This window comes from Stegostoma tigrinum, chromosome 2 (assembly GCF_030684315.1).
Source record: "Stegostoma tigrinum isolate sSteTig4 chromosome 2, sSteTig4.hap1, whole genome shotgun sequence".
Taxonomy (NCBI): domain Eukaryota; kingdom Metazoa; phylum Chordata; class Chondrichthyes; order Orectolobiformes; family Stegostomatidae; genus Stegostoma; species Stegostoma tigrinum.
Genome location: NC_081355.1, coordinates 83,012,861 through 83,040,395, shown reverse-complemented (window position 1 = coordinate 83,040,395; position 27,535 = coordinate 83,012,861). Strand labels below are relative to the sequence as shown.

The window sequence follows — 27,535 nt, the reverse complement described above, 5'->3', positions numbered from 1 at the left end:
CTTCTGACTTCCCCGGAGGTCAGCTCATAGTCCTGTGGGGAAGTGATGTTGTGACTCGTCATCTATAGAGGAGTCAGACTAACAACAACAACAAGCATTTATGCAGCACGTTTTATGTGGGAAAACATCTAAAGTGCTTCATAAAAGTGTTATCAAGCCAAGTTTGAAATCATGTCACATAAGGAAGATATCAACACCATGTGGAGGTGGAGGGACACAGCAGGCTAGGCAGCATCATAATATACCCTAATTCTCCACTCTCTACCCACAAAAACAAACTGTCCAGAACTTTTTTCAAATTAATTAATGTATGCTAGTATTGCAAAATTTATACATCAACACCTTGCAAAATGCTTTAACAGGTAATTCCAGCAATATGCTACAGTGAGTACTGGAACACAAATTCCCTTTCATCAAAATAATACTTAATTACTTTTTGATCAGCATTAGCAATTGTCCCCAGAGAAATAGTTTAGGCCAAATAGGACAGTGAAAATTATAGCTATGGAGGCGCTCTACTTAATCCATTCAGCAACTCCTCCAGATTGGTTCATACAGAGGAATTGCATCTTCAGGAGGCCTATCATCTGCCTCACGATGGGCCTAGTTGAAGCGTTGCATCCATGCTCCAGGTGGTTGTACAATGGTGTCATCAGCCACGGTTAGACTTTGATTCCCAGAAACCAGCCTGATCAAGCACCTGAGCCCTCAATGTGAGTGCTCCAAGATGCAAGAGTCATCACAGCTACCAGGGTAGCAGGCACACACCTCCATTAACTAGTAATCACAGACCATCTAAACTCTTATGGAATGAAGCCTCTCCATATCAATAAATTCTGTAGTGTTGGTAATATGATCCTCAGTCCCATAAGAGTGCTGACAGTGGCATGCCATGCCTTGAGGAAAACCAGTTATGTTTCTAAATCCTCCTACCAGGCTGCAGCACTGACCTCATCATCAGGAAACAAAATGAACTGGCGTGATCGTGCAGACATGACAATTAGTCACTGTCCTGATGTAACTGTGTATGTACAACTGAGGTGCCACACCAAGTCACTCATTGCTCTCTGGAATGAGCCAGTCACAAAGAAATTCAAACAGCCCTCACCCCTGAAGTCAACAGTAAGAGGCCTTTGATTCATGCAGCTCTCAAACCTACTCCAGCATCCAGCACAGTTCTGTCACAGGGATGCACACAATTTGTGTTGACACGGTGCCTTGCTATTGCCCAGGAAATGGCATTGTGATTGAAAACCTCTAAGTGTCCTGAGGACTACACCCATCCTGAGAGACCCTACAGCTGTGACCCCTCCCTCAGCTTTGTGCTCCTCATCCTCTGCGGTGGTCAACAGCTGCTCCTGGGCTTGCTGTTGGTTGTGGTCCTCTTGTATCTGCCTTTGCCTTCCTAGGAAGTGAGCCACAGCAACCAACATACCAACAGCAGCAGGCCACAGACGCATGATTCATTCAACCTTTATTGCATTCAGTTCAGACCATCATTAAATTTGCACGACAGATGAAGAAGCCACAGCTGTCACATTCCACAGGACCTTTGGACGTTTCCAATTAATAGTTTGCTTTTGGTCGGCATTGACTTTTTTTCGAAAAAAAGACATTGCTGCTAACCTCAGAATCTAGATGCTGATGTTCAATTTGCAATCACCAATGGCATGACACAAATCGCCCATGACTCTCATATGACCTCTAAACACTACATTCTGTATCCATAGCAAATGAGCGATGAAACAATTACATATTAAATGGAGCGGAAGTTTGCAAAACCACGCTTTGTGTATTGTTCCTGTCATGTCCGTGTTCAGCAAACATGGACCCGGCAGTTTCATCCATCAAAAAGAGAGTCTGGTGACTCTTCATTGGAAATCCGTTGCTCTGAGTTGAACTGAATTCTAATGAGAAGTCACAGACTCAATGTTAACTCTGCTTTCTTCCCACAAATGCTGCCAGTCTTGCTGTGTTTCTCCAGCAACTTGTTTTTACTGTAACTGTTTCCTAAATCCTTTTTGCATAAGATATTCAAACAGTCCCAATTCATAACTCCTCAGACACTGAAGCAGTCCATGTTCAAATGCAATAAGACCTGCACTATATCCAGACTTAGACTGACAAGTGGCACATGCCACAGAAATGCCAGGTCAGGACTGTCTTCAATAGACAGCAGACTGATCACCAGCCTTGACATTCAGCAATGTTACCATCACCAAATTCCCTGTTATTGATGTTCTATAGGTTATCACTGACAAACTAGACTTGTCATACAAGTACAGTATCAACAACTGTGGCTCAGAAGCTAGAAATGCTGTGACAAGTAACTCATTTCCTGACTCAATGAAGCCTGTCCACCATTACACGGCACAAGTCAAAAGTGTGATGGCACACTCATCACATGCCTACTTGGAGCCAAACTCATCGACACTCAAGAAGCTTGACACCATTCAGAATAAAGCAGCGTGCTTGACTGGCACCACATCCACAAACATCCTATACCTTCATCACTACAGCTCAGTAGCAGCAGCGTGTACAATCTACAAGATGCGCTGCAGAAATTCACGAAATATCCTTAGAGAGCAACTTCCAAACCTATGGTGACTTCCACCTAGAGGACAAAGGCAGCAGATACATTGAGCACTACCACCTCCCAAGTTCCCCTCCATGCCACTTGCCATCCTGAATTTAGAAATATTTCACCATTTTTTCCACTGTTGCTGGGTTAAAGTCCTGGAACTCCCTTCCTGAGGGCATTGTGGATCTACCGATAGCACAAACTGCAATGGTTCAAGAAGATAGCACATCACCACCTTCTCAAGGGTAACTCTATACGAGCAATAAATGCTGGTTAGCCAGTGACACCCACGATCCAAAAAAGACTAAAGAAAATTGTAAAGAAGACAGGAAGCTATCTTCTCCTTTGCTTTGGTAGAAATGAGATTTGTTTCTACTCTTTTAGGATAGTTCAGCATGATAAATCACAAATTGAACTGTTGAGTAATTATTGTTATTAGTGCACCGTTTCCAGCACTCAATCAATTTTTCAGCATTTACGCCACTACAAAATTAATATTAGGAAACCAGTTTTGCACACATTCAATGGATATAAAACACAATTACAAGATATACCTATAAAAATTCAAACTTTTAAATTCAGTTTGAATCTTCGCATCTTGCATAGACTTGTTTTTGAGGTCAAACAGAAAACTACTTGCATACTGCTATCAGAATCTGCAATCTATTTCTCGAAAATGCAGCAGAGCAGCATGAGTGTTTCCCTGCAAAGAAATACATGCAACTGTAATAGTCTTTTACAGACAGTTCCTGGAGATCAATACAATAAAATTGGGGAGAATACTATCTGAAGACAACAGCAGTCACCATGACGACCTGCAGCAGAGAACTGGAGCTGAGAGTCCTGGTTTCATGGAGCAGGTCATCATAGTCAAACTATCCGGAACTCTAAACAGTGTCACAGAATGGAAGCAATTATCACTGAAATATTTAAGTACACCAAGTTTGATCTCTTAGAAGCTTTCTAAATATGCCGTTTCAAAGCCAAATTTTAAAAATTCTTAAGTTAGACAATGGAATAATTAAACTCATAGTAACTCAACAGTCCATTGTTCAGTTGTGGCCTATTCAGTTTGTAGATTCTTCTTTCATAATTACTAGGTAGATGTTGAACCAAGTTTGAAACCTTGTCACAATTTATCAGATTTACTATCAAACACCACACTAGCTGGAACTTCAATAAAGCTGTTGATAAATGTCACATTTTTGATACATTAAGGGGTGAAAATTATTAAGTTAATGACTGTAACTATTCTTGTTACATATGCTGTTATTTAGCACACTTTGAGAGACAGCTTACGAGCACATTCATCTTCATGCCATATCATAAGTATTGTTGAGAAAAGGAGAGAGACATTTTTGAAGCTTTTTGTTTTGCACTCATCAGGACAGTTCACATGAATACTAATTTAAAAGCAAAAACCAACGCTTATATTGTATGAAAAGGAGAATTGTCCTGGGCGTGCAAGATGAAAAGATTCAACAAAATCTGCCTATTTTCAACAAATCCTCCAGTTTGGTGCCACAAAATGAATATTCATTTCACAAAATTTAACTTTCTACTGCCTATTCTACATCAGCCCCTCAATTTCTATTGCCTGGGTTTTAAATCTGACTTTTTAACCTCTTCCTTGCTATCACCAGGCTTTCAGGAGAGATGGAGTGTACACACAGCATTGTACAAAGTACATCAGTTAGGTAGGGCAGTTGAAAGGCCTCATAGGACTTTTGCTATCTGTTGTTGCTATTAATAGTTATCTTTACAGATTTACTCAATCATTTTTCTAGATGACCATGTGTATAATTTTTTTGCATGGGTATCGAAAAAGTTGGTTCATTGTTGAACTGCCTCAAGTTCTGATTTATCTCCGATTACTGAGTGAATGTAAACCCATTCATAGTATGCGTCTGTAAGCCACTTGAGTCGGGGTAGTTTTCTGCTTCAAAATGCATAAGTATTTTTTCCATGAATCAATGATAACATTAAACACTAAGACAACTAACAGTGTATTCCTAGCAGGCAGGAATTCACCTCAAGCTTTGATTTGATGATATACTGAACAGCTTTTTTAAGATAGTTAACCCAAATCATATGACCCCATACACGAACACTGGCACAGTGACCAATGACTACCAGCAAAACTTTGTCCAAGTTTCAAACTGAAATGTGAGATTTTCAACTCAAAAAAGTTAAAATATTGAAAGATTTTGCAAATATTGTATTATTAATTCACGACTAAAAATATTAAACATTACATCTAGTAAATTCTATTTCAGAAATGGTGATACGCCATTTTATGAAAAATAAAATAATATTTCAGTTTCTCTCCAGTGTGGACTGAACTTATTGTCCTTTACCAATGGCAAAGCTATTACTGTGATTACTTTATTATCTCTTACAGAAATATATTTTAAAAATTATTAACTGATAAATCTGTGGAATTCACATCAAAGCAATCAATAATCCATTCTATTATTTATTTCCTGTTTAAAATCACTAATTTAACTATTTACACAATGTGTGTTTTTATGTGAGAAGAGATACCTTCATTTTTCTATTGCTGCTGAAATAATTTATTTGCACCTATTTAAGTCAGTTAAAAGATCAGCATGGAACAGAAATTTTATCCAATGGCTCATTATGTTGCTGCATATACTCTACCAAGAGTATGATAATCCAGAAAATCCTGTAGCTCAACAGCGAGGCCATCTCTTCAGCCTTCATAACGCATCTTTGGTTGCATTTCCTTCCTGGAGAATTCCTCCTAAATTGCATTTCAATAGTATGAAGCTTTGATGTCCTTCTGAACTCTGTATATAAACCAAAACTTTCTACTTTCATCTTCAAACTTTCATAATCTCTTGTCTTTGGTTCTCCCACTACTAATAAACTCTTCTTTAATCCTTTACCAGCTCCAGATTCATCTGGTCCTAAGTCCGTCATGGTTGGCTGAGACTCCAACCAACGTAAGCTCCGCTTAAACATTAGTATTCATTGTATCAAACTTTAAATCCCTGTCCATCGTTTAATGACATTATCCATCCTCATCCTGTTTTTCAGCAACTTCCTCCAACCACAAAACTTTGCTCACACGTCAACTTTTAACTCTGCTCTGCCATTACTGGCAAAGCTTTCTAACATTCTATTTCTACTTTCTGTAATTCTACACAACTGAAGTCTTGCCTCATTCTTCTTTGAAGCATTGAGGTGGATATTCTGAGGGGTGGCAATCACAATCAGACTGCTACACTCTTCTTACTGTTTCACGCTGAGAAAGTGCTCCACACGTCTTGCAGGAGTTTCTAATCAAGGATCCTTCAGGGTATCTTTTTAAACTTGACAGGTTCCTCATAGAACAGGATAGTTAGAACATAGAACATAGAACAATACAGCGCAGAACAGGCCCTTCGGCCCTCGCTGTTGCGCAAGTCACACCTTTCTCTTCAGCTCAAGCTGCCATATTTTGTGATTTAAATGTCCAACAGCACAGGCAGTCACTTTGGCAAATCCCGTGCAAAGGTACATACATAGGTTATCTGAGAGGTTAGGATGCCAGGTAATTAGGGTACCAGGATGCAAGGTGAGAATGGTGTCAGCTGAGTGATGGAGTATTTAGGATAAGTCGGGGTGGGCAGAGGTATCAGGACCGGTAAGAGGTGCTAAGTCATCCGGCAAGGGGGTTTATCGGGTCAGGTGCAGGAGTTGTAAGAGGTAAGGAAGAGGTTATCGTTGGGTAAGTGGGGCTATGGGTTAACTTAACAGTTTCACAGTAGTTAGATTAGGTTTTAATTGTCTACCTTTCCTGGCTAATTATTAACTTCACTGCAGTGAAACAGTGCAGACTCTCAGATTTAGACAGCCAGATATTTTTAAAGGGTTCCAGTAGTAGGGAAATTGCTCATTGGAATCATCAATTTCCCAGGAAATTTCTACACTATGAGCATGATCACCTATTTCCATGTATGTAGTTTCAACTAATCCTCATTCATGACTTTGTTACATCCTGACTTTTCCAGTTTGCAACTATCATGCCTGTGTTTCCAATCCTACACTGGTTCCTGGTGAAACAATACATCGATTTTAAAATTCTCATCCTTGCTTTCAAATATTTCCATGACCACACCTCGGCCTCTCTTTTTAATCCTCTCCAGTCCCTTAATTCAGAGGATTCTGTATTCCTCCAATTTTGGTCTATTAAGCATCTCCAATTTTAATCACTTCTTTGCAGGTGGTTGTGGCCTTCACCTGCCTCAGCACTGAGCTCTGAAATTCCCAACCAAAACTTACTTTACAGAGCATCTTATAAATAGCTCTGACTAAGCATTCAGCCATTTCCCCTCATGTCATCTTATTTGCCATAGTATCTAAAATAGTTTTGTAAAACTCCTGTGAAATACCCTGTTACAACATCTGTATCATGTCTTCAAAGTTTATTATTGTCAAGTGAGTGCCATTGCTGTCAGTAAAATACAGCTGTTATTTACTTCATTAAAACAAACCAATCTGATATTTCAGCATATTGACCTTATGTTATTAGATAACAGAGCCCATTTTTACACCAAGTTTCTAGTAATCAAAATGATTCAGCATCACTGCTGAGGTTTGTCAAACTTCATCAAAATTTGCTGTACAACAAAACTCCAAATTTGTTCTTAATGAACACTTTAATTTTCACCAGCCCTATTGTACTAGACTATACTGCACATAAAATAATAAATTGTTAAAAACATTACCTGCCATGCCGACATGCAGTATAAATCATACCCTCCTCACTTCCTACAACAAAATTATTGACATCTCCCGTTGGGAAAGCCATGCTAGTGACAGCCACAGGCTTTGACTTATTGTAAACCAGCTCCATATTCTCCTAGAGGGGAAAAGAAAGAGAAAAAGAAATTGTTAGCATTTAGGCTCAAGTCATTTTCCATCTCCTCAATTTTTTTTGCATCTGAAGGCTTGTTAAATATGAAAGGCATAAGCTGTCAAGTTGTAGACATGAAATCTACAGGAAGAATTTCAAACTTATGACAGATTGCAGCATAGGGCTCAACCAAGTGGAAGATAATCCAGCTTTCTGGGCACATAATAAATGCCACATAGGGCTATATGCATATTAAGAGTTGGCCTTTATTCTTCAGTTCAGAGATAACATGTTCAGAAGTACACTCACTTTATATGTCGGCAAATGGGATCAAGCAGGCAACGTGGGCCACGTTGCCAAGGAGATGCAAGAAAGTTCAAGATATGCTCACATAAGGCAGGCCACACATGGTGGCAATGAGCAAAAATAGGTCCTGCCACAACACAGTCACCAGCTCATATTTTATACTTGGTGTACAAGTTCATCCCTATCTTTGAAGCTTCAAACATAAAATTAACATGTTGCTGTACAGTATCTAGTCATGGAGCTTATTACACTGTCGTCATCTGACATCCACACAAGTCCATTTTCTATTACAGTTGAGTATTAATCAAGGGCATGAATTGTTGTTGATTTTTCCTCTCTAATGCAAAGATTCTCAGAACAATTCTGTGGTCCTGCACGCTGCCCTACAATAGCTCAGGTAATTTAGCACATGTAAGAGACCGAACCCGGTCTTACGACTTACTATTCACTTGCTACATTAAATGCCTTTGTAAGTTTGAAAAAGTTTACGTTTAGATATTGTTGCTGTTCTCTACATTTTTCTTGAACTTTTTAATGTTGTAAGCATCATGTCCGTTGTGATCTCAATAGATGGAATCCACATTGTGACTCCAATAGGTATTCTTCAGGCACTGGAAGAAGCCAATTAAGGATTTTTTCACAATGACTTTCCTGTGTTGAACAACAGGGTTGCCACTTTGTAGTTACTGAAATCTGCCTAATCTTTGTGGAAGGTGGTAACAACAACACCTCAGATCTGCTGGCCTGCTCTACTTCCAGATAGGAGAAGTTAGGTCATCAATTTGTGCTTCTCTCCATATGTCAGTGTTTTGGTAGGGATTCCATCTGCACCATCAGCCTTGTTGGTTCTCAGCTGTTGGATGGCCTGGGGTTGTGCTGAGATAGTGATGGATAACACGCTGTGGGACGTAGTCAAGGTCCCCACATCGAGGACCATGTCTTGTGTAAGGGAATCCCTGAAGTGCTCCTTCCGATGAGCCTTGTTGCTCATAATTAGTATAACTCTGTTCTAGACAAAATCACCAGTAATGCCTCAGCAAAATTCTGGAAATCCAGTGGCAGGGCAGGCACTTTAACATCAGTGTCCTTACTCAGACCGACAGCCCCAAGACTGTCAAGACTCCCTGTCAATCAGCTGTGTTGGGCAGACTACCTTGTCTATATGCTTGACAAAGTACTTTTTTCAAAAAATCTCTACTTCGAGCTCTGTCATGTCAAGCAGTTACAAGGGGGGCAGAGAAAAAAGCTTCCTGAAAAAAATGCAACATCTCACAAACTGAGGGGAAATCTCTTGCCCAAGATTGCTAAAATTGGAGAAGCTACAAAGGTGCCAACCATCTTAAGCATCCCACCCACCTGCCCCTTCAAGTATCAGCTGACCCACTGTGGCAGAATGTGTAGATCCAGAATTGAATTCTTTCATCACCTCAGGACCCACAACTCCAGATTGGAAGTAAGTCATCCTCCATCTCAAAGGACTGCTAAAGAAGGAGCTAGACAGATTGAACCATATTTTCTTAACTAAAACCTTTACAATCCTACAGCATGGGAAACTAATAAAAGTGAAATATTTTCCAGTTGGAATCCAATTATATTTTAAAGAATTGGAGGACAGGGCAGGATTTTTACACTATGTACAGATTCAATACAAAGCACAAGAGCATTTCAGGGCTAATCAATACTTTAGATTAGATTAGACTAGATTAGATTCGATTCCCTACAGTGTGGAAACAGGCCCTTCAGCCCAACAAGTCTACACCGCCCTTTGAAGCATCCCACCCAGACCCATCCCCCTATGACCCACACACCCCTGAACACTACGGGCAATTTAGCATGGCAATCCACCTAGCATGCACATCTTTGGACTGTGGGAGGAAACCGGAGCACCCAGAGGAAACCCACGCAGACACGAGGAGAATGTGCAAACTTCACACAGACAGTCGCCCGAGGCTGGAATTGTACCTGGGTCCCTGGTGCTGTGAGGTTGCAGTGCAAACCACTGAGCCACCGTGCTGCCCCAATTCAATTTACATTTTTAATATTTAAAATTATGATGGCGGCTTTTAAATATAATGTTTTACACTCAAATTGGAAAAGACATTCCACCAACAATAAGGATGGTCAGGGTGCTATATATTTGGCACTACTTGAAAGTTGACAATTTTGTTTTTAACTATTACTAGGTTCTTCAATGCACTAAATATTTTAGTTGTCTTTAAGAAAAGCTGTTAAATTTAGAGTCTCTGCTTTTAGTGCTTTATCTGGCATATATATCCTAATACAGTATATACTCAGCAAAATAATGTATGTCTTAATTCTAGGGAAAACACAAATTTTATTGCCTGTGGCATCCACAAGAGTGTATAGTATTCATAATCTTTGTATCATCATTTTATAAGATTTGTTTGGTGTTCAAGAGTTTTCTTGAAAAGCTCATTAGCCAGTTCAAAAGTAGTCTTTTATTACTCTACTGTTATAGACATTGCCCGATATCAAATAATGTGATTGAAAACAGATTGGCCCAAAAGTTCCTGCAACCTGTCATCAAACAGCACCTGCCAGGAGTTAGGCTTCTGTTTGCCTGTTTAACGTCTGTGGAAAAAGTTTGTGTGGCAATTTGCTGGATGTGTCAAAGGAAGCGTATGATGCTCTACAGGGCAACCAGATTCTGAATAAATAGGGCAAACAGTTGTGCATTTCTTCTAACAAATCTAGTTGAAGGATTCGAAAATGTACCATGTATGAAAATACACGTTTGAATGGATAAATTGAATATCATATCGGGAACGGAAATGGAGAATGAAAATTGGATTTCGAAAAGGAGGGAAAAATACACAAAAAGATAAGTGTTGTTTAATTTGTCAAATACAATTAAAACTAAGGAATTAGCTGCAGCAACAAAGACCCTAGTTTTCAGCAAGAGAAAGTTTTCACCACAGAGAAAAATCAGGAAACAATTGGAATCCTAAATGCCACTAACAAACTCAGCATTTCTCAACTTGAGAGGCAAGATTTGATGCAAGCCAATAATTAGAGCTTGTGCACTTTCAAAGGCAGCGAGTCATTCAAATGTCTCAGCTGAACACATTTAGATATTCTCTTATCAAAAACTCTGAGCATGCAGATTACATGAGGTAGGAACATACTACTGCAGATGCTGGAATCTGTACTGAAAACAACAAATGCTGGAGATCACAGCGGGTCAGTCAGCATCCATGGAGAGACAGCAAGCTGACATTTCCAGTCTAGGTGACTGTTCTTCAGAGCAGAAGTGAAGTATGGAGGGGACAGCATTTATGCTATAGTTGGGGAGAAGAGGTAGTGGGTGTAGAGTGCTGATGCAGAAAAGATGTTGGATAGTTCAGATTAAGTGATTGGAATGTGAGAATGGCAGAACAATGGTGTCTCTCTTGCCATATCTGCAAGGACAAACTAGGGTTGGGGAGGGGAGACAGGGCATGATAACAAGTCTTACACTAGCCCCCTCTCACAACTCTTTTTTTCCCCCAGTATGTCAATGACTGCTTTGGTGCCACTTCATGCTCCTGCCAGGGCACGTGAAAGCATCATTCATTTTGTCTCCAATTTTCAACCCTCTATAACTTTCACATTGTCCATTTCTGACACTTCCCTTTTCTTGACCTCTCTGTCTCCATTTCTGAGAATAAACTGCCCGCTGCCATCTACTACAAAGCCACTGGTCCCCATAGCTCCATTCTCTACAGCTTGTCACATCTCACATCCTACAAGGACACCATCACATTCTCCCTGATCCTTTACCCACATCGCATGTTCGGACGTTGCCACCTTTCAAAACAGTGCTGCTGACAAGGCTTGCTTCTCCCATAACCTTGATTTCTCATCCACTGTGGTTGGCAGGGCCTTTAACCACACCCAACCTGTCACCTGTGTTTCTGCCCTTACCCCTTCCCATCACTCACAACGTGACACAGTTCCTCTTGTCCACACTTTTCATCCCACCAGACTCCACTTTCAAAGGATCATTCTCTGCTATTTCAGACAACTTCCAGCAGGACACCAGGACCAAACACATTGTCTCCTCACTTTCCCATCCGCATTTTGAGGGGATCGTTCCCTTCAGGACACCCTAGTCCATTCCACAACCACCAATACTACCCCGCACCACCCTTGGCACCTTCCCATGTAACCACAGCTGGTGCAACACCTGCCCCTCCATCTCCTCCCTGCTCACCATCCAAGGGTCTGAACAGTCTTTCTCAGTGAAGCAGCATTTCACCTGTAACTCCTCCAATCTTGTATGCTTTATTCACTGCACTCAATGTGGCCTCCTCTGCACTGGAGAAACCAAATGCAGACTGGGTAACCACTTTGCAGAACACCTCCGGTTGGTGTGCAAACAGGACCGCGACCTTCTGGCAGCTGGTCATTTTAACACAGCCTCCTGCTCGCATGCACTCTGTTCGTCCTCAGCATGCTGCAGTGTTCCAGTGAATCACAGCACAAACTGGAGGAACATCATCTCTTCAGACCAGGCACTTTACAACCTTCTAGATTTAATATTGAGTTCAACATCTTTAAATTGTCAACCAACTCCTATTTCTTCCCTTTCTTTTAGCTTATCATTGTCATGGGGAAGAGGAGTGAGGGGGAAGTGACTGGTGAGAGATGAAGGAATGTTTTAGCTATCTCTCCTTTGAATCTGGTTCAGATCACATTTAGTGAGAGTAAGGCATTCTTTAGGATTGTAGAAAAAGAATAATTCAGTGTAGAAGAAAGCACTTGAACTCACTGGGAATTTCAAAGTTGTCAAGAATCAGTCTACAAATCCACTGTTTTAGCTAATCCAGGATGTCTTTTCACATAAAACCATTTTAGGATTTGCACTGTTTGGTAAATCAGTCATACAATCATTTTCATAATAGGATGCCAATTGATAGACAGCTCAAATTGCTTTTTGAATGAAAATGCTATCTTGCTATAGGGATTAATTAAAACAATTTCAATGTATGACCTTCTTTATAAAAAAAATCAAATGAATAAGTATAGTTCTTTCCCCCAGTGACATCTAGGTTATGTTCATGCTGGATAATAGCTGTGTTGTCACTGAGATGGAAGGGCAAAGAGTGATGGATTGGCGGGGGTGGGTTTGAGCTAGCACGGAGTTTCTGTCTCTCTAAAGATCCATGAGACATGTTTGAATTGGCGTGGGGTAACCAGGTCACAAAAAGATAGGTTAGTACAGGGTATGAAAGGCTATAGAGGATGAATACAGGGGCACAGAATGGTAAGTATAGGCCATTGAGAGCAAGGGGAGTGAGTGGTGAGAGCAGGAAGAATGTTCAATGTTTAAAAATAAAGACAAAAACAGAGCTCTAGAATTCCAGGCAAGCTTTCCACCCAACTCTGATAGGGGACTGATAGCATCTTTAGCCCTTCCCATGTCACTGGTTTGACTTTCAATGCATTACCTCCCCGACCCCACCAGACTGAAAAGATTTTTCCTGCCTTTGTGCAGCTGAAGAAAAACAAAAATCTGGGCCCAACACTGGGAGCGTTAAAGGCAACTTAGTTTTAAAAATATACCTGAACTAGCATTTTGTGATGAGTTTGCTTCCTATGGTGCAAAACACAACCTCAATGCATTTGAATGACAAACCAGTCTGCAAGTCTCGCTTTTACAAACCAACAATGGAGAGGCACAACCCAAAGAGAAAAACCTGTCTGGATTTCCACACTTTATTATATATTCAGCCTTGTTAAGTTGCTGTGGCATTTGTACTTTAAAAACAGGCAAGTATGGTTAAATTTTCCATTATTTATTAGTATTTGAACCCATTATATTCAACAAATTATTTACAATATAAAAGAGGAGGCAAGAAACAATCCTTTAAATGGAAAGATTTTAACATCATTATGCATGCGACAAGAGGAATGTGCTGCTCATCAAGCCCCAGTACTCCAGAAGTTGTACTGTTATTTAAATGAGATAACAAAGGAGCACAAAAGCTAATGTTTCGGGCCTAGAAGGGTCTAGGCTCGAAACAGCAGCTTTTGTGCTCCTAAGATGCTGCTTAGCCTGCTGTGTTCATCCAGCTCCACACTTTGTAATCTCAGATTCTCAAGCATCTGCAGTTCCCATTATATTTGTTACTTAAATGTTTTGATTCAATCACCAAAATGGTGAATATTTCCCTTTTGGTAGCCAGTATATAAAAAGACTTGCACCAACTTCTTTAATGAACTCTCACATTTTTTTTGAGATTAAAGTTCATTTCTAAAAACAGATGCCACAACTGGTTAACATCGGGGTTATATTCTGGATTTAGAACTGTACCGCTTTCATCACAACACAAATATAAATCACACAACATAAAAGATAAAGATTCTGTAGAGATGATATTTTGAAAAAGGCAGAAGAAGAACACTCATTGATCTAAAGAAACAAGATAAAATCTGGCAAATTCTCCCAGTCCACTGAGCTTTCTTTGTTGATTAAATTACATTGCTGACAGTATGGCCAATGAAAGATTTTTCCAAACCAGCTTTGACTCAGATGGAAATCAGACCAATTTCAAGCCTTTAGCAGGTGGTCACAATTCAGTTTCTCAGGGTTTACAAGGCAATCAAAATACCGAGATTGGAAACTTTATCAGGTTAACAATTACCTCAACCGACAATGGGGATTGGGGGTATGAAGAGAGAGAGAGGGGCGGAGGGGGAGGAGGGAGAGACAGAGATATTTGCAGCTTTACTGCAAGCTGCAGAAGCTTTCTTCCTCTTTCAAATCAGAAACCAAGACCAGAAAGGATTGCTAGACAATTATTAGCACAGGCACCCCAAAGTTGCTTCCAAAGCACCGTTTTCTAGTAATCAAGGCTGACAAACCCAATCTCTCATCTGCCCAAAAGCATTGTTTGTTTGTTTCCCCAAAATCACTTGATTTTCAGTAATTAGCAGGTGCATCATGATTCATATTAAATTATTGACCTAATTTTGAAAAAGCCACAAGTTTCTTTCTCTCTTGGTAAAGAAACAGTTTAATCCAGAAAGTGTCCAAACAGTTTGATATCTTACAGTTTTTCTACACAGCCATAAATGTAGATATTTAGGGTGGTATGGTGGTTCAGTGCTTGGCACTATTGCTTCACAGTGACAAGAACCTGGGTTCAATTCCAGCCTCTGCCAACTGTGTGGAGTTTGCACATTCTCCGTTGTCAGAGTGGGCTTCCTCAAGCTGTTCCACTTTCCTCCCACAGTCCAAAGGTGCGCAGGTTAGGTAGATTGGCCATACTGAATTACCCCAAGTGTCCAGGATATACAGGCTATGGGCATTAGCCACAAGAAATCAGGGTTACAGGGATAGGGTGGACCTTTGGGTCTAGGTGAGATGCTCTTCAGGAGGTTGGTATGGCCTCAATGGGCCGAGTGGCCTGCTTCATCACCACAGCAATTCCAAATGTAATCCTGACAAAAATAAAACTCCAATTTGAAAAAAAATCAAAATCACTAAAACGCTCAAGTTTACGTACCTCATCCAAGATCAAGTGACGTCAAGATATGCAATAGAAGGATTTGAAAGAAGGTGTAAGCCTGAAACATCCACTTTCCTACACCTTTGATGCTGCCTGACCTGCTGAATTCCTCCAGCTCCACACCATATTGACTCTGGCTCCAGCATCTGCAGTTCCTGCTATATCTGAGCATTTTTATCCCGTTGTGTTAACCCAGCTGAAATCCTATCATATTCAATGCACACTGGTATATAGCCTGAATGTCCATGAAGCACAATTTCAGTGGCATGAGGGCAACTGAAGTTGTTGCATGATAATCAACATTATGAATTGGACCATTAAAGCCAAGTAGAGGGGTTTCCTGAGCTAAAATCCACCACTGACACAGCAATGTAATGATCCAGTGACAATTGTATTTCTTTCATCAGGAATCTGCTGTTAAATTCTGTAAACATTATTAAAAATTATAATAGTCAGCATATTCAGATTTTACTTAAAACATTAGCCTCCTCATGAAAGAAGTCCGAGAGGGGAAGACATGTTGATTACAAAAATCATTTTCATCACTTCACACTCAAATCACATATTTCAACATAATTTACCTTTTTGTGTTGGATGTTCATTACAGATTTGATTTTTTTTTCAACAATATCCCTTTCAGTTTCAACAAAAGGACACTGTATAGAGAAACTCTTGAAAAATGGAAATCTAATCTTCATTGAGTGCACATTTGAATTATGAATATGCCAATATAAAAACTTCACATCTGCTGTGCACATTTTAGCATCTTTTGCACTTATCAATACATATGCTTCACTACATTTTAAAACAACCTCACAACACATATCTGTTACATGCAAGTGATCATTAATTGATCTTTTACGCAGAATGTTGATGGATAGTAGCAAAAGGAGAGGCCTCAGTGGTTATGTGAGCATGTCTGTGTACGTGAATGTTTTAGGAGTTTAGAGAGAGAAATGAGCAATGTTCCTGGCCTGCGGCAGTAGCAACTAGGGTCAGCCAATTTGATACATCTGAATCTCATTCGAAGATTGCACAATAAGCATGCCCCAACTCTGAACTTTCTCTGCTTTTGTTTCCATATCTCCGTAAATGTTCTTCTCGAGCATTTCACATGTGAGCCACTTATTAATCCCTCAAAGAAATTCCCTTCGTCATCATGCTAGCTGAGATTGAAAATTATTTATTTTTGTCAGATACAGTCCCTCTCCTATTTAAAAATGCCATAAAATCTCCTGAAAAGAACGCCCTTAATTCTATAGTCACCACTTATTTCTGATTCCTGTCAAAACTCTCTATCTTATCCCTTCCAAAAATTGTCACCTATTTGCTCCGCACCTCTGTTTGTATTTCATCTTTGCACCAGCACTGAAACAGCTCTTTTCAATCAACATTATTTTTTAATTTCCCCTCTGACTGGTAAAGTGTCCATCTCCAACTTACATGAACCACTTTACAGCCTCTGACACAGATGACCACACCATGTTCCTCCAATGCCTTTACTCCATAACCCACACTATTATCTGGCCTCCACACTTACAGTCTTACAGCACAGAAACAGATCCTTCAGTCCAAATAGTCCATGCCAATTAGGTTTCCCAAATGAAACTAGTCCCATCTGCCTGTGTTTGACACATACCCCTCTTATCCTTTCCTATTCATGTACCTGCCCAAACGTCTTTTAAATGTTGTGGAGGTGCTGGGTGTTGGACTGGGGTGGACAAGGTCAGAAATCACATGATACCGGGTTATAGTCCAACACTTTTGGAGCCTGACTCCTCCTTCAGGTGTTAATGAGAGAGGTAGTATCAGTCACAGAATTTAAGTAAAAGATCAAGAGGGTCACACCACTGATGAGGATTTAATTAAACAAACCTAAGATGCTATTAAATCTTGTGACAGTACCAGCATCTACCACTTCCTCTCGCAGCTCATTCCACATATCAACCACCCTCTGTGTAAACAAGTTGCCTGTCAGGCCCTTTTACATCTTTCTCCTCTCACCTTAAAAATATGCCCTGGTGTGTAACTACCCTACCCTAGGGAAAAGACATGTACTATTCAGAGTCATACAGCTGTACAGCATGGAAACAGACCCTTCAGTCCAACTCATCCATGTCGACCAGATAACCCAAATAAATCTACTCACATTTGCCAGTATTTAGCTCACATTCCTCTGAACCCTTTCTATTCATATACCCATCCAGTTGCATTTCAAATGTTGTAATTGTAGCAGCCTCCGTCATTTCCTCTGGCAGTTCATTTCATCCACGCACCACCCTCTGCGTGAAAAAGTTGCCCCTGTGGTCCCTTTTAAATCTTACCCCTCTCAACTTAAACCTATGCCCTCTAGTTTTGGACTCCCTTACCCCAGGCAAAGTACCTTGGCTATTCACCCTATCCATGCCCCTCATGATTTTATAAATTTCTATAAAGTCAGCCCTCAGCCTCCAACACTCCAGGGAAAATAGTCCAGTCTATTCAGCTTCTTCCTATAGTTCAAAGCCTCCAACCCTAGCAATATCCTTGTAAATCTTTTCTCAACTGTTTCAAGCTTCACAACATTCTTACTATAGTAGGGAGACCAGAGCTGAATGCAGGATTCCAAAAGTAACCTAACCAATGTCTACACAGCTGCAACATGACCTCCCAACTCCTATGCATATTCACCTTATCTATGATTTTATAAACCTCCATAAACCCCTCAACCTTCTACACTCCAGTTAAAGTCCCAGTTTATCTAGCCTGTTTTTATAACTTGAACCCTCCAGTCTCAGCAACATCCTGCTAAATCTTTGCTGCACCCTTTCCAACTTAATAATATCCTTCCTATAGCAGGGCAATCAGAACAGAACACAGTACTCCAAAAGCGGCCTCACCAACATCTTGTACAACTACAACATGACTTCCCAACTCCAATACTCAATTGTCTGATCAAGAAGGCAAGTGTGCCAAACACCTTCTTCCTGTGATAATAAAATGTGGGGCTGGATGAACACAGCAGGCCAAGCAGCATCTCAGGAGTCCGTAGGCAGGTGCTTAGGAAGGGGATGTGGCTGTGGTACCTGGTTTGCTTCAGGACATGGTCGAGCAGTTTCAAGTTTCAAGAGTAGGTGGGAGCTGATATCTCCACCTGAGACGGACTGTGTTGGATCTGCCTCGAATAGGTCCAAGTTGGCTCTCTCTTGCGAGGCAGATCCAACACAGTCCGTCTCAGGTGGAGATATCAGCTCCCACCTACTCTTGAAACTTGAAACTGCTCGACCATGTCCTGAAGCAAACCAGGTACCACAGCCACATCACCTTTCTCAGCACCTGCCTACGGACTCCTGAGATGCTGCTTGGCCTGCTGTGTTCATCCAGCCCCACATTTTATTATCTTGGAATCTCCAGCATCTGCAGTTCCCATTATCTCTGATACCTTCTTCCTGTGATGCAACTTTCAACGTACTTTGTACCTAAACACCTCGGTGTCTCTGTTCAACATTTCCCAGGGCCTTTCCAGTAACTGTGCAAGTCCTGAACCTGGATGCAACACCTTGCATTTATCTAAATTAAGCTCCTCAGCCTACTGGCCCAGTTGGGATTTCTTTGTACTCTTAGATAACCTTATTCACTGTCTGCTATATCACTAGCTTCGGTGTAGTGTGCAAACTTACCAAACATGCTTATTACATTCTTGTCCAAATTGTTTACATAAATGACCCAGTGGTCCCAGCACCGATCCCTGCGAGGCACTGCTGGCCAGAGGCCTCCAGTCCAACAAACAACCCTCCACTACTACCCTGTCTCCTACTGTCAAGCCAATTTTCTATCCAATTGACAAGGTCTCCCTGAATCCCCCGTGATCTAACTTTACTAACTAGTCTACCATGCTGAATCTTGTCAAACGCCTTGCTAAAGTCTATGTTGACAATGTCTACCATTCTGCCCTCAATAATCTTCTTGGTTACATCTCAAAAAGTTTGAGAGAGACATTTTCCCATCCACAAAGCCATGCGGAGTAGCCCTAATCACTTATCTATCCAATTGGAGCCAGAAAGTCTCCCAAATAGTTTCCCTTCTCACCCACACATCATTACCATCTAGCCTACACTTGACTTTCCCTTAATTCTTATCCACATATATCTCTTAGCATTAAGACATAGGGCCAGACATTTTTTTGCAGAGTTAGAGAATGCTTATTTTTGTGGGAGTAAGTATGAGTGGATTTAAACATCATGAATGCGTTGTCATGAACTGAGCTTTTTCTATATAGCAAATCCATTACAAATGTTTATGATTTTATTTTATTTCATCTCAGCTTGATAGATGCTGGGTGGGTTGGCATGGAGGATCCATATGTACATGGATTAAGTTTAACTTCACCACATAATTATTCTAAATTTCTGGAGTTTAGAGCAATGCTATTACCTACTGGTCCTACATCTGTCTGCTACTTTGACTACAACAAGTTTGAACATCTCCAATCAAGTCTTGCCCCTAATGAAATTCAAAAGTAAAATTCTTTGATTGTGATCCTTATGCACTGTTACTTCTCATCTTTACTTCAATGGCATTCAACACAGTTAACTGCACCAGATTTGTTTAAAATCTCCTTGTCATTTAGTCACGTTGCTTACCTCTAGTATTGCCTATCCAATCATGGCCAGAGAAACTTCTGCAATAGTTTCTCTACTCATCCCTGCACTAGTACCCTTGAAACTGTCCTTGACACCATTCTATTCCTCATCAAAATGCTGCCCCTCGTGACAGGTTCAAAATACGTAAGTTCGCTCTCCATAGATGTTGCTTGATCTTCTGAATATATCCACATTTTCTACTTTTATTTCTGAACACCTTAGGTCAGGTTCGGAATGTATATCAAATATACCCAGCTCTATTTCACCGCCAGAGATAATGGGAACTGCAAATGCTGGAGAATCCAAGATAATAAAGTGTGAAGCTGGATGAACACAGCAGGCCAAGCAGCATCTCAGGAGCACAAAAGCTGACGGAAGGGTCTAGGCCCGAAACGTCAGCTTTTCTGCTCCTGAGGTGCTGCTTGGCCTGTGTTCATCCAGCTTCACACTATTTCACCGCCAGCTCACTTGGCCCATCTGTTGTCAGACCTCTAGTTCAATACCAATTTTGGATGAAAAAAAACTCTTCCAACCAACAAAAAGAAAAGACAAAATATGACCTCTGGCATCTATCACAGGTCTGTTCCCTTACTACTGATAATTATTTTCTCTTTTCCCTGGCAGATTGTTTACAAATTCTGCCTCCTACTTATCACTGAGGTAAAGTTTCTGGACCCTATATCCTCTCAATCACAAAAACTACTATTCCCCCAACACTATCCATCTTAGCACCTGGCTCAGTACTGCTGAAAGTCTCATCTGTGCCTTTCTAACTACCGACTTGAGTATATCAATGGTCACCACGCAATCTTCCATCTTCTTTTCTTAGTAAATTAGAGCTCAACTGAAGAATAAGTGCTACACGCAACCTACTTTTCATCAGATAATTTTCATCCATTATTCCTGTGCTTTATCAATATCTTGATTTTTAATTCTCATCTTCATATTGAAATCACTCCATGGCAATACCACTTCCAATCAGAGCACCATTTATTTGCTGAAATCATTCTACAATTCTAACACTGATGTTGTGCCCATGCTGGCTTTCCTGATGTGTAACTCACTTAGTCTCATCACAGTGGCTTTCCTCCATAGCTATGCCAGCTATCTTTTCTTCAGCTAATGACCCAATTCCCTTTTGAAAATGAATGATCAGTATAGTGCCTTGTCTTAACCATGTTGCCTGTCTGACAAATGACTAGATCAAATTATACATTACTGAAAAGATAAACAGTAATCATTATCTTTCCACATTCAGTTGTTAAGAAAATGTTTGCTTTCTCCAACACAAGTAGTGATAACAAACACACAGTCCTTACTATTTCAACCACGAAGATAGATAAACTGCAAGTGACCATTCCTTGATAAATTTGCTTGGCTGTCAGCCAGTATTGCAGAATATAATTTCTTTGGACAGACATGGAACAGTGCCAATTCTTCCCTGAAAAAGTACAGATTTACTACCACCCTGTGGTAGATTTAACTCTGGTAGATTTAGATTGACGTACATTTTTGTACTTCAATGTAATACAAGAATGATTCCAAGTGAAACTGCAACTGCTAATTAAAGTACTGCATTTTGGCCAGCCTACCGTTACATTTATGTCAGCTATTCTGCCACATTTGAATGGGTTAGCAACTTCTTAATACATGCTTGTCTAAAATAGTCAAGCATCTCTCAATTTCAACACAAATTTTATTAACTACTCTTCTTCATCCTGAAGTATCCCTGACCTATCTAAATGGATGAAGGTAAGGGAAAAGAAAGTAACATGGTCAGAATGGCTAAATATGATTTCAACAATTTAGTCCTGTGAATGCATATGCTGTAATGAAGCGTCTGGAAAGCATAGCCAGTGCAAATATTGTAAATTTTGGTATTAAACATTTGATACCCTTTTCAGTGTCAGCAGGTTGTATTAGTTGTAATAATAAAGCAGCTCTTACTGAAAAACTGGTCAACTCAAAGCACCTTTTGAAATGCAGTTTGGAGACAACATAATTTCTTACTAACTATTAAAAATATTCACTGTCCCCTGCAACAAGTCCACAAACGTAAGAGCCGCTACAAGAAAGGTACTGCAACAAATAATCTATCATGTTCAAATATTTTGAATTGCTCAATGTTGTGATAAATAAAGCCTATCATACTAATTTTCACCCTCTTACAAGTTTTGTAAATATTTGACAGAACATATAGCAGCGCTTCCATGTGTTCTCCTGGTGTATCCATTCTCAGGTATATACCCTATATATTCAGCACGGTATGTACAACTGCTGAGACAAGAGAACTGTTGCAATTGAATGCCCAGTGCAAGTATTTGAAATTAAAATAATGTATGGTTGCATGCTTAAGACATTAAATATTTGTTGGAAATATGTCAGTCTGTCAAACATCACGCATGGTTGCACAGAACCAAAAGTTCTTCCTGCATAAACTTGGTGAATTGGGATGTGCAGTACAGAGGAACATTGTGCCTGCTAAGGATATGGCAGATCCCTCCTCTCAGCTTATATAATGTACTCGGTCCATTTGAGTTTCATTTTTACCAAAATACCCAAGTTTCCCTAGCTGACTTGAGAGATCTGTATGAACACATGCATCACGAGCAGGATGAACTCTTTAATAGGGGATCTCCTCCACATAATGCCATACATTTGTTGACTTGGTAAAACTAGGATATGTCTCCTCATGCATCAAGCAGTCTATGTTTAAATATTTAATCAGGATCCAGGTCATGGCTCTTGGCTAACTTTGCATTTGTTTTTTTTACAAAAGATTCTCTGTTGGCGCAGTACTTATTGCCTTTTCCTAAATCTGCTTGATAGTGGTGATAATTCGGCAGTCCATATGATGCATATTGTTACATTGGGAAGCGTTCCAGGATTTTTATCCAATATTGAAGAAAGAATAACAATATATTCCTGAGTCAACATGGGGCGGAACTTGAAAATTATAGTATTTTCATGCAACTGCTGCCCGCACTCTCTTAGGTGAAAAAGGTCATCAGTTTCAGGAGCATTGCCAAAGCAGCTTTGGTGAGTTGCTGCAGTCCATCTTATTGACAGTACACACTGCTGACACTGTACACCAGTGGGTGAAGAGGTGATGGCTTAACTTAAGCTGATAGAGTGGGATCCTGTGTCTTGGATAATGCTTTCCAAAACTGATCAGATCAGAAACAAACGCTTATTTCTATCATCATAAATGTTGAGTTTCTCCAATACTTTGTTTTTATTTTATTTAATAGGGTGTCTTGGAAATAAAGTCTGACATCAAAAATCCAACATAGTCATAATTTGTTTTCTAATGCTCTTGTGAATTGCCTTAGGACAGTCCATTACATTGAAGGTGCTAAACAAATATAAATTGGTGTTGTAAAACTTCTCAATTCACAAATGTCAAAAAGATCTACACAGAAGAAGCTGATAAGTGGTAATCTTTACATCTTGAGTACATTGAATACCCAGTATATAAACACTCAAAGATGTTGACCCTTTTCAAACATCCAAGCATTCAGATAAAACTAATTTATTGCAATATCCAATCCAGGAAATTTGTTACTTTTGACTAAAAATAAAGGCATAAAAAGCAGGAATAAAAAGCAGCAGTAAAACATAAAAAATACTTTTAAAAACCTGTAATTTGCATAATATTAGAAAAGTAACTACGAGACATGAAGATAAGTATTCTAAAATTTCGGGATTTGCTGAGGTTCTTCAACTGAGCTATGGCACTATTATCCTGTTCCAAGTTGCCTGATAAAAGATGACAAGCAGCTATTAAATCAAAATCTGTTAAAAGGTCTCAGCACAGGTCAGAATAGTTGAGCTATTTAAGAATTTCTAAGGTTGCACCTGGCACAGAAATGGGCAGAAGAAATTGAAAGGCTGTTTCTCAGATACCTCACTTCTACCAGAAGGGCTTCCTGTGGCACAAATAGCAAACCAGCGCCCTGCACCCACATCCTTACCAGTTCTGTTGTGGGAACAGTCATTTCCTAAGCACCTTGCAGTTTTCAATGGTGTCAAGCTAACTCTTCCATGACTCATTACTCACAAACCTCAGGAGTTGAGAAGCACATTCTCAGAACAGTTTGAAAGGCAAATTTAAAAATGTCTTACCTGTGCCCTCCATGCCAATTCATTCACCAACCATCAATGCATCTGTACAGATCTCAACAATTGATTCAAGGCCACATTAAGTAATAGGTGAAATCTTAGGCTAGATTTTATAGCCCCCTAAAGTCATTTTTCAGCAGTGGAACATACAAGACATGTCAGCTGCCATGACCACCTCCTGTACACCCATCCCTGATCTGTTGACCATAATATAAGACACATGGTAGGGATAAGACATTGCCAGGTCATCCATCCTTAAGTTGTAATATTGAGAACTTTAACTCAAATTCACCTCCAATGACATAAAATGCCGAGCAATGGCAAGTACCAAAGTGAAAAGCTCATTTTTAAAATGCTTCTTTGAAAGGGCAGAAGTGAAAGGGGATACACATCAATGAGCGTTGCTCTACATTCTCCCTTGTTCCTATCTCTGCTCTCCAAATCCCAGTCCCCCACAGTCCACCCCCCACCTCTCTCTCTCTCTCTCTCTCTCTCTCTCAAGGTTTTCCAATCTCACCCACCTTAAAAGCCAAGGAAATATCCTTTTTAGTATCCTCCCAAGTTCTTCCTTCACTCATTGCAATATCAGCACCCGACAATACTCACTTTTTGGCCTTTTGAAACTGCTGGCTAATGAGGTTTGCCAACAGTTCTTGTGGGTGGGACTTTCTGTCTAAGAAGTGTCCCACTCTCTGCCTGTTCTGTACTTATTGCTATGGATAGGGCTTGTAAAATGGTCAGTGCATTCAGGACCTACTTCTTCCTTAAAATTCAGCCCTTTCTCTCTATTGCCTACAAACATTTTCAGTTTGAATTTAAATTTTTATGGATACCACCTATCATATTTTCATACATCACTACTTCCAGCATATGGTATTCTGGTTTGGGAGATTCACTATATAGCAATTAATCATTCTTTCTCCATCCTGAAGCCTATCTAAATATCAGTGGTTGAAGATAGACCATTGCTGAGATTAAACAGAAGATTCTGTTCCAAGGAAGGGTCACTTGACCTGAAACGTTATTTCCAATTTCTCTCCATAGATGCTGCCAGACCTGCTGAGATTTTTCAGCAATTTCTATTTTTGTCAGAAGATTCTCTTGGCTCACATAACAAGGCAGTTTATTGCAAATTAGCAAAAGGTAACATTTTGAATAACTTTTTGGACATGATCCGAAGGATGCTCAGGAGCTACACAGAGGATGCATTTACTCCCTTTGAGTATTCATACAGAATTCAACTGCCTCCATCCAAAGACTGACGGCTTTATACTGGATGGAGCTCAATATGACATGAGTATTAACTACTTCAGAACCATTACTTTACACAGTTACCTGTACAGAGCTGTCCAATTACACTTGCAAAGACATAATGACAGTTATGTGTATTTGAGTTTTCGATCAGTGAGCTAGTAAACAGTTCTCTTCCAAGGTTAAGCTAACTCTCTTAATACAGACTAGCAATATGTTTACAAAGTACCACGTTCCATACTTTCATTCTAGATTGCTCACTGTTAATTATTTTCTTTCTGTATAGAAAGTTACACAACAACAATGCAGATAATGGTTAGTTTTACGTTTTGATGTAATTAATTACCAGCAATATTTAGTCTCAACCAGATAGTGTAGGAATCAGTTTACCTGTGGTTGAGTCAGCATATCTAGGCTCCAGGAACACATCTTTCCATCTGTGGAAACTGTGATTAGATTGTGAGCATTTTGCGTTCCAACAACATTTACACAGTACACAGGATGCTAAAATCAAAACAAAAATACAAAAGGTAAGACCTTCTGAAATGTGCAATTCTTTATTTTGATCTAATCAAAATAAACCTCAATAGTTATTCTTTAATGCTACTTTTGATTAGAATTTGATGTCAAATTAGTCAAAGTATAAAGGCCTAAAAAGCAAATGATGTTAGAAAAATTTAAATTCCATATTAAACATTTATATTGATTTTCTTGAACAAAATTCATTTGTCATGTTCATTATTTAGCAAGGTTTTTCACCATATGTGTACTTGTCTTGCGTAATTTGCCCTCATGTTCATACACCCCTGGACCTCAGGTTTTCCATAGGAATATTGGGTTTCAAAATCTTGATTTCTTTGATCCTTATATAATTTTAACAATTGTGTTATAATCAGTCACAATATTTAAAACATTTGCATTCATGTATTTCATACATGAATATAATGCATGCAGTCACATTATGAGCTATTAGTTATGGTGTGGCAATTTGCATATATTTATGCTGGCTCGTAAATTTAATTCTTTAAATATTACTTTAATTATTGCAACTTGAATAAAAGTAAAAGTAATTGAAAAGTTAGAGAGTTAGAAACCGGAAACAAAGCAATGCTAAACAGGCACCACAATAGAGACGGGATACAATTACAGTTCAACACATTTCCAATTTCCATCATAAATACGGGTACAAGAATTTTTAATGGAAATACGGACAGAAAATTATGGTAAAAAGATTTAACAACAGCAGGCGGAGTTTCTGGGGATAGTATCAATACTGATGTACTATTACTTCAAAGTCACTTTTGCTGGGAAAATATTGAATAGTTCAGCTATTATATTCCATAAATCAATGCCCGTAAAACTATAAAAGGTCATTAATTTCAATAGGAAATATTACAAGAGACAATATTAAAAAATTGTACACTTTAAATGAAGCGCAGAAACAGAGACAAGTTTTTGAAGGAAGCGGTACAAGTTGTGAAGGCTTCTCACTTGCTCACCCTTTAATCCAATTCCCTTTGAAAACTATAGCTGATCTAGATTCCTGTAGGTAACTTCATGGAAAATCAACTAGCAGCCATAAATGTGAATTTTGTTGAAACATAAATAACCATACATAACAATTTGACTGATCACTTTATACATCGACTTCAACATCCAGCCCGTGGTCCTCCATTAGCCACAACATTACTGCAGTTACTAATTTTCTCAATGTGCTCTCCTTGTTGTCCTCATTCCTGATAAATTAATACAGTCTCTCACACTAGCCATTTCCCCTGGTGTGCTTCCTTAAGTATAAGGGAAGCAGATTTGTGATTTAGCCATTCATAATCAGAGCTGGCAAGTTCATGTAAAACACTATTGGATCCTGTTGTTATCACCTATTAAAACTCCTTACTATTCTAGCATCATCCTGGAATGCACAGGTGCAAAGAATGTTCTAAAGTCCCTCCACTGTCTCCCTTACTCACACTTCCAAGAACAAGAGCAAGTAACATCTGGATAGTTTTTGTCAATGAGATCAAAACCATCCTACTCCTATGATGCTGCTTTGCCTGCTGTGTTTATCCAGCTCTACACCTTGTCATTAATGAGTTATTTTGTCCATATTTCCATCCAATCAATTTCTGCTTCCAGATTAAAGTCAAGTGACTTCCTCACCTAGACCTGAAGACTCTCTCAAGTTTGCTTGCTATCTCCCCTCGTGCTCTCTCTAGTTTCACCATGGTCTTGAGATCTAACTCCTGTTCCCTTAATCCTATTCCCACAGAACGACTGA

The 27,535-nt window shown here is 39.6% G+C and overlaps 1 protein-coding gene across 13 annotated transcripts in view; it reads right to left on the bottom strand.

Moving 5' to 3' along the window:
* The window catches only part of LOC125464760 (cytoplasmic dynein 1 intermediate chain 1), a 272,641-nt gene that overhangs the window by 34,028 nt on the left and 211,078 nt on the right, over window positions 1-27,535 (bottom strand). For all 13 annotated transcript variants that reach the window (XM_048557615.1, XM_048557596.1, XM_059655073.1 and 10 more), the window contains 2 exons: window positions 25,648-25,761; window positions 7,315-7,448 (listed from right to left, as the gene is read on the bottom strand). In XM_048557615.1, coding sequence (XP_048413572.1) covers window positions 7,315-7,448; window positions 25,648-25,761 — 248 coding nt within the window. The remainder of the gene's footprint in view (window positions 1-7,314; window positions 7,449-25,647; window positions 25,762-27,535) is intronic.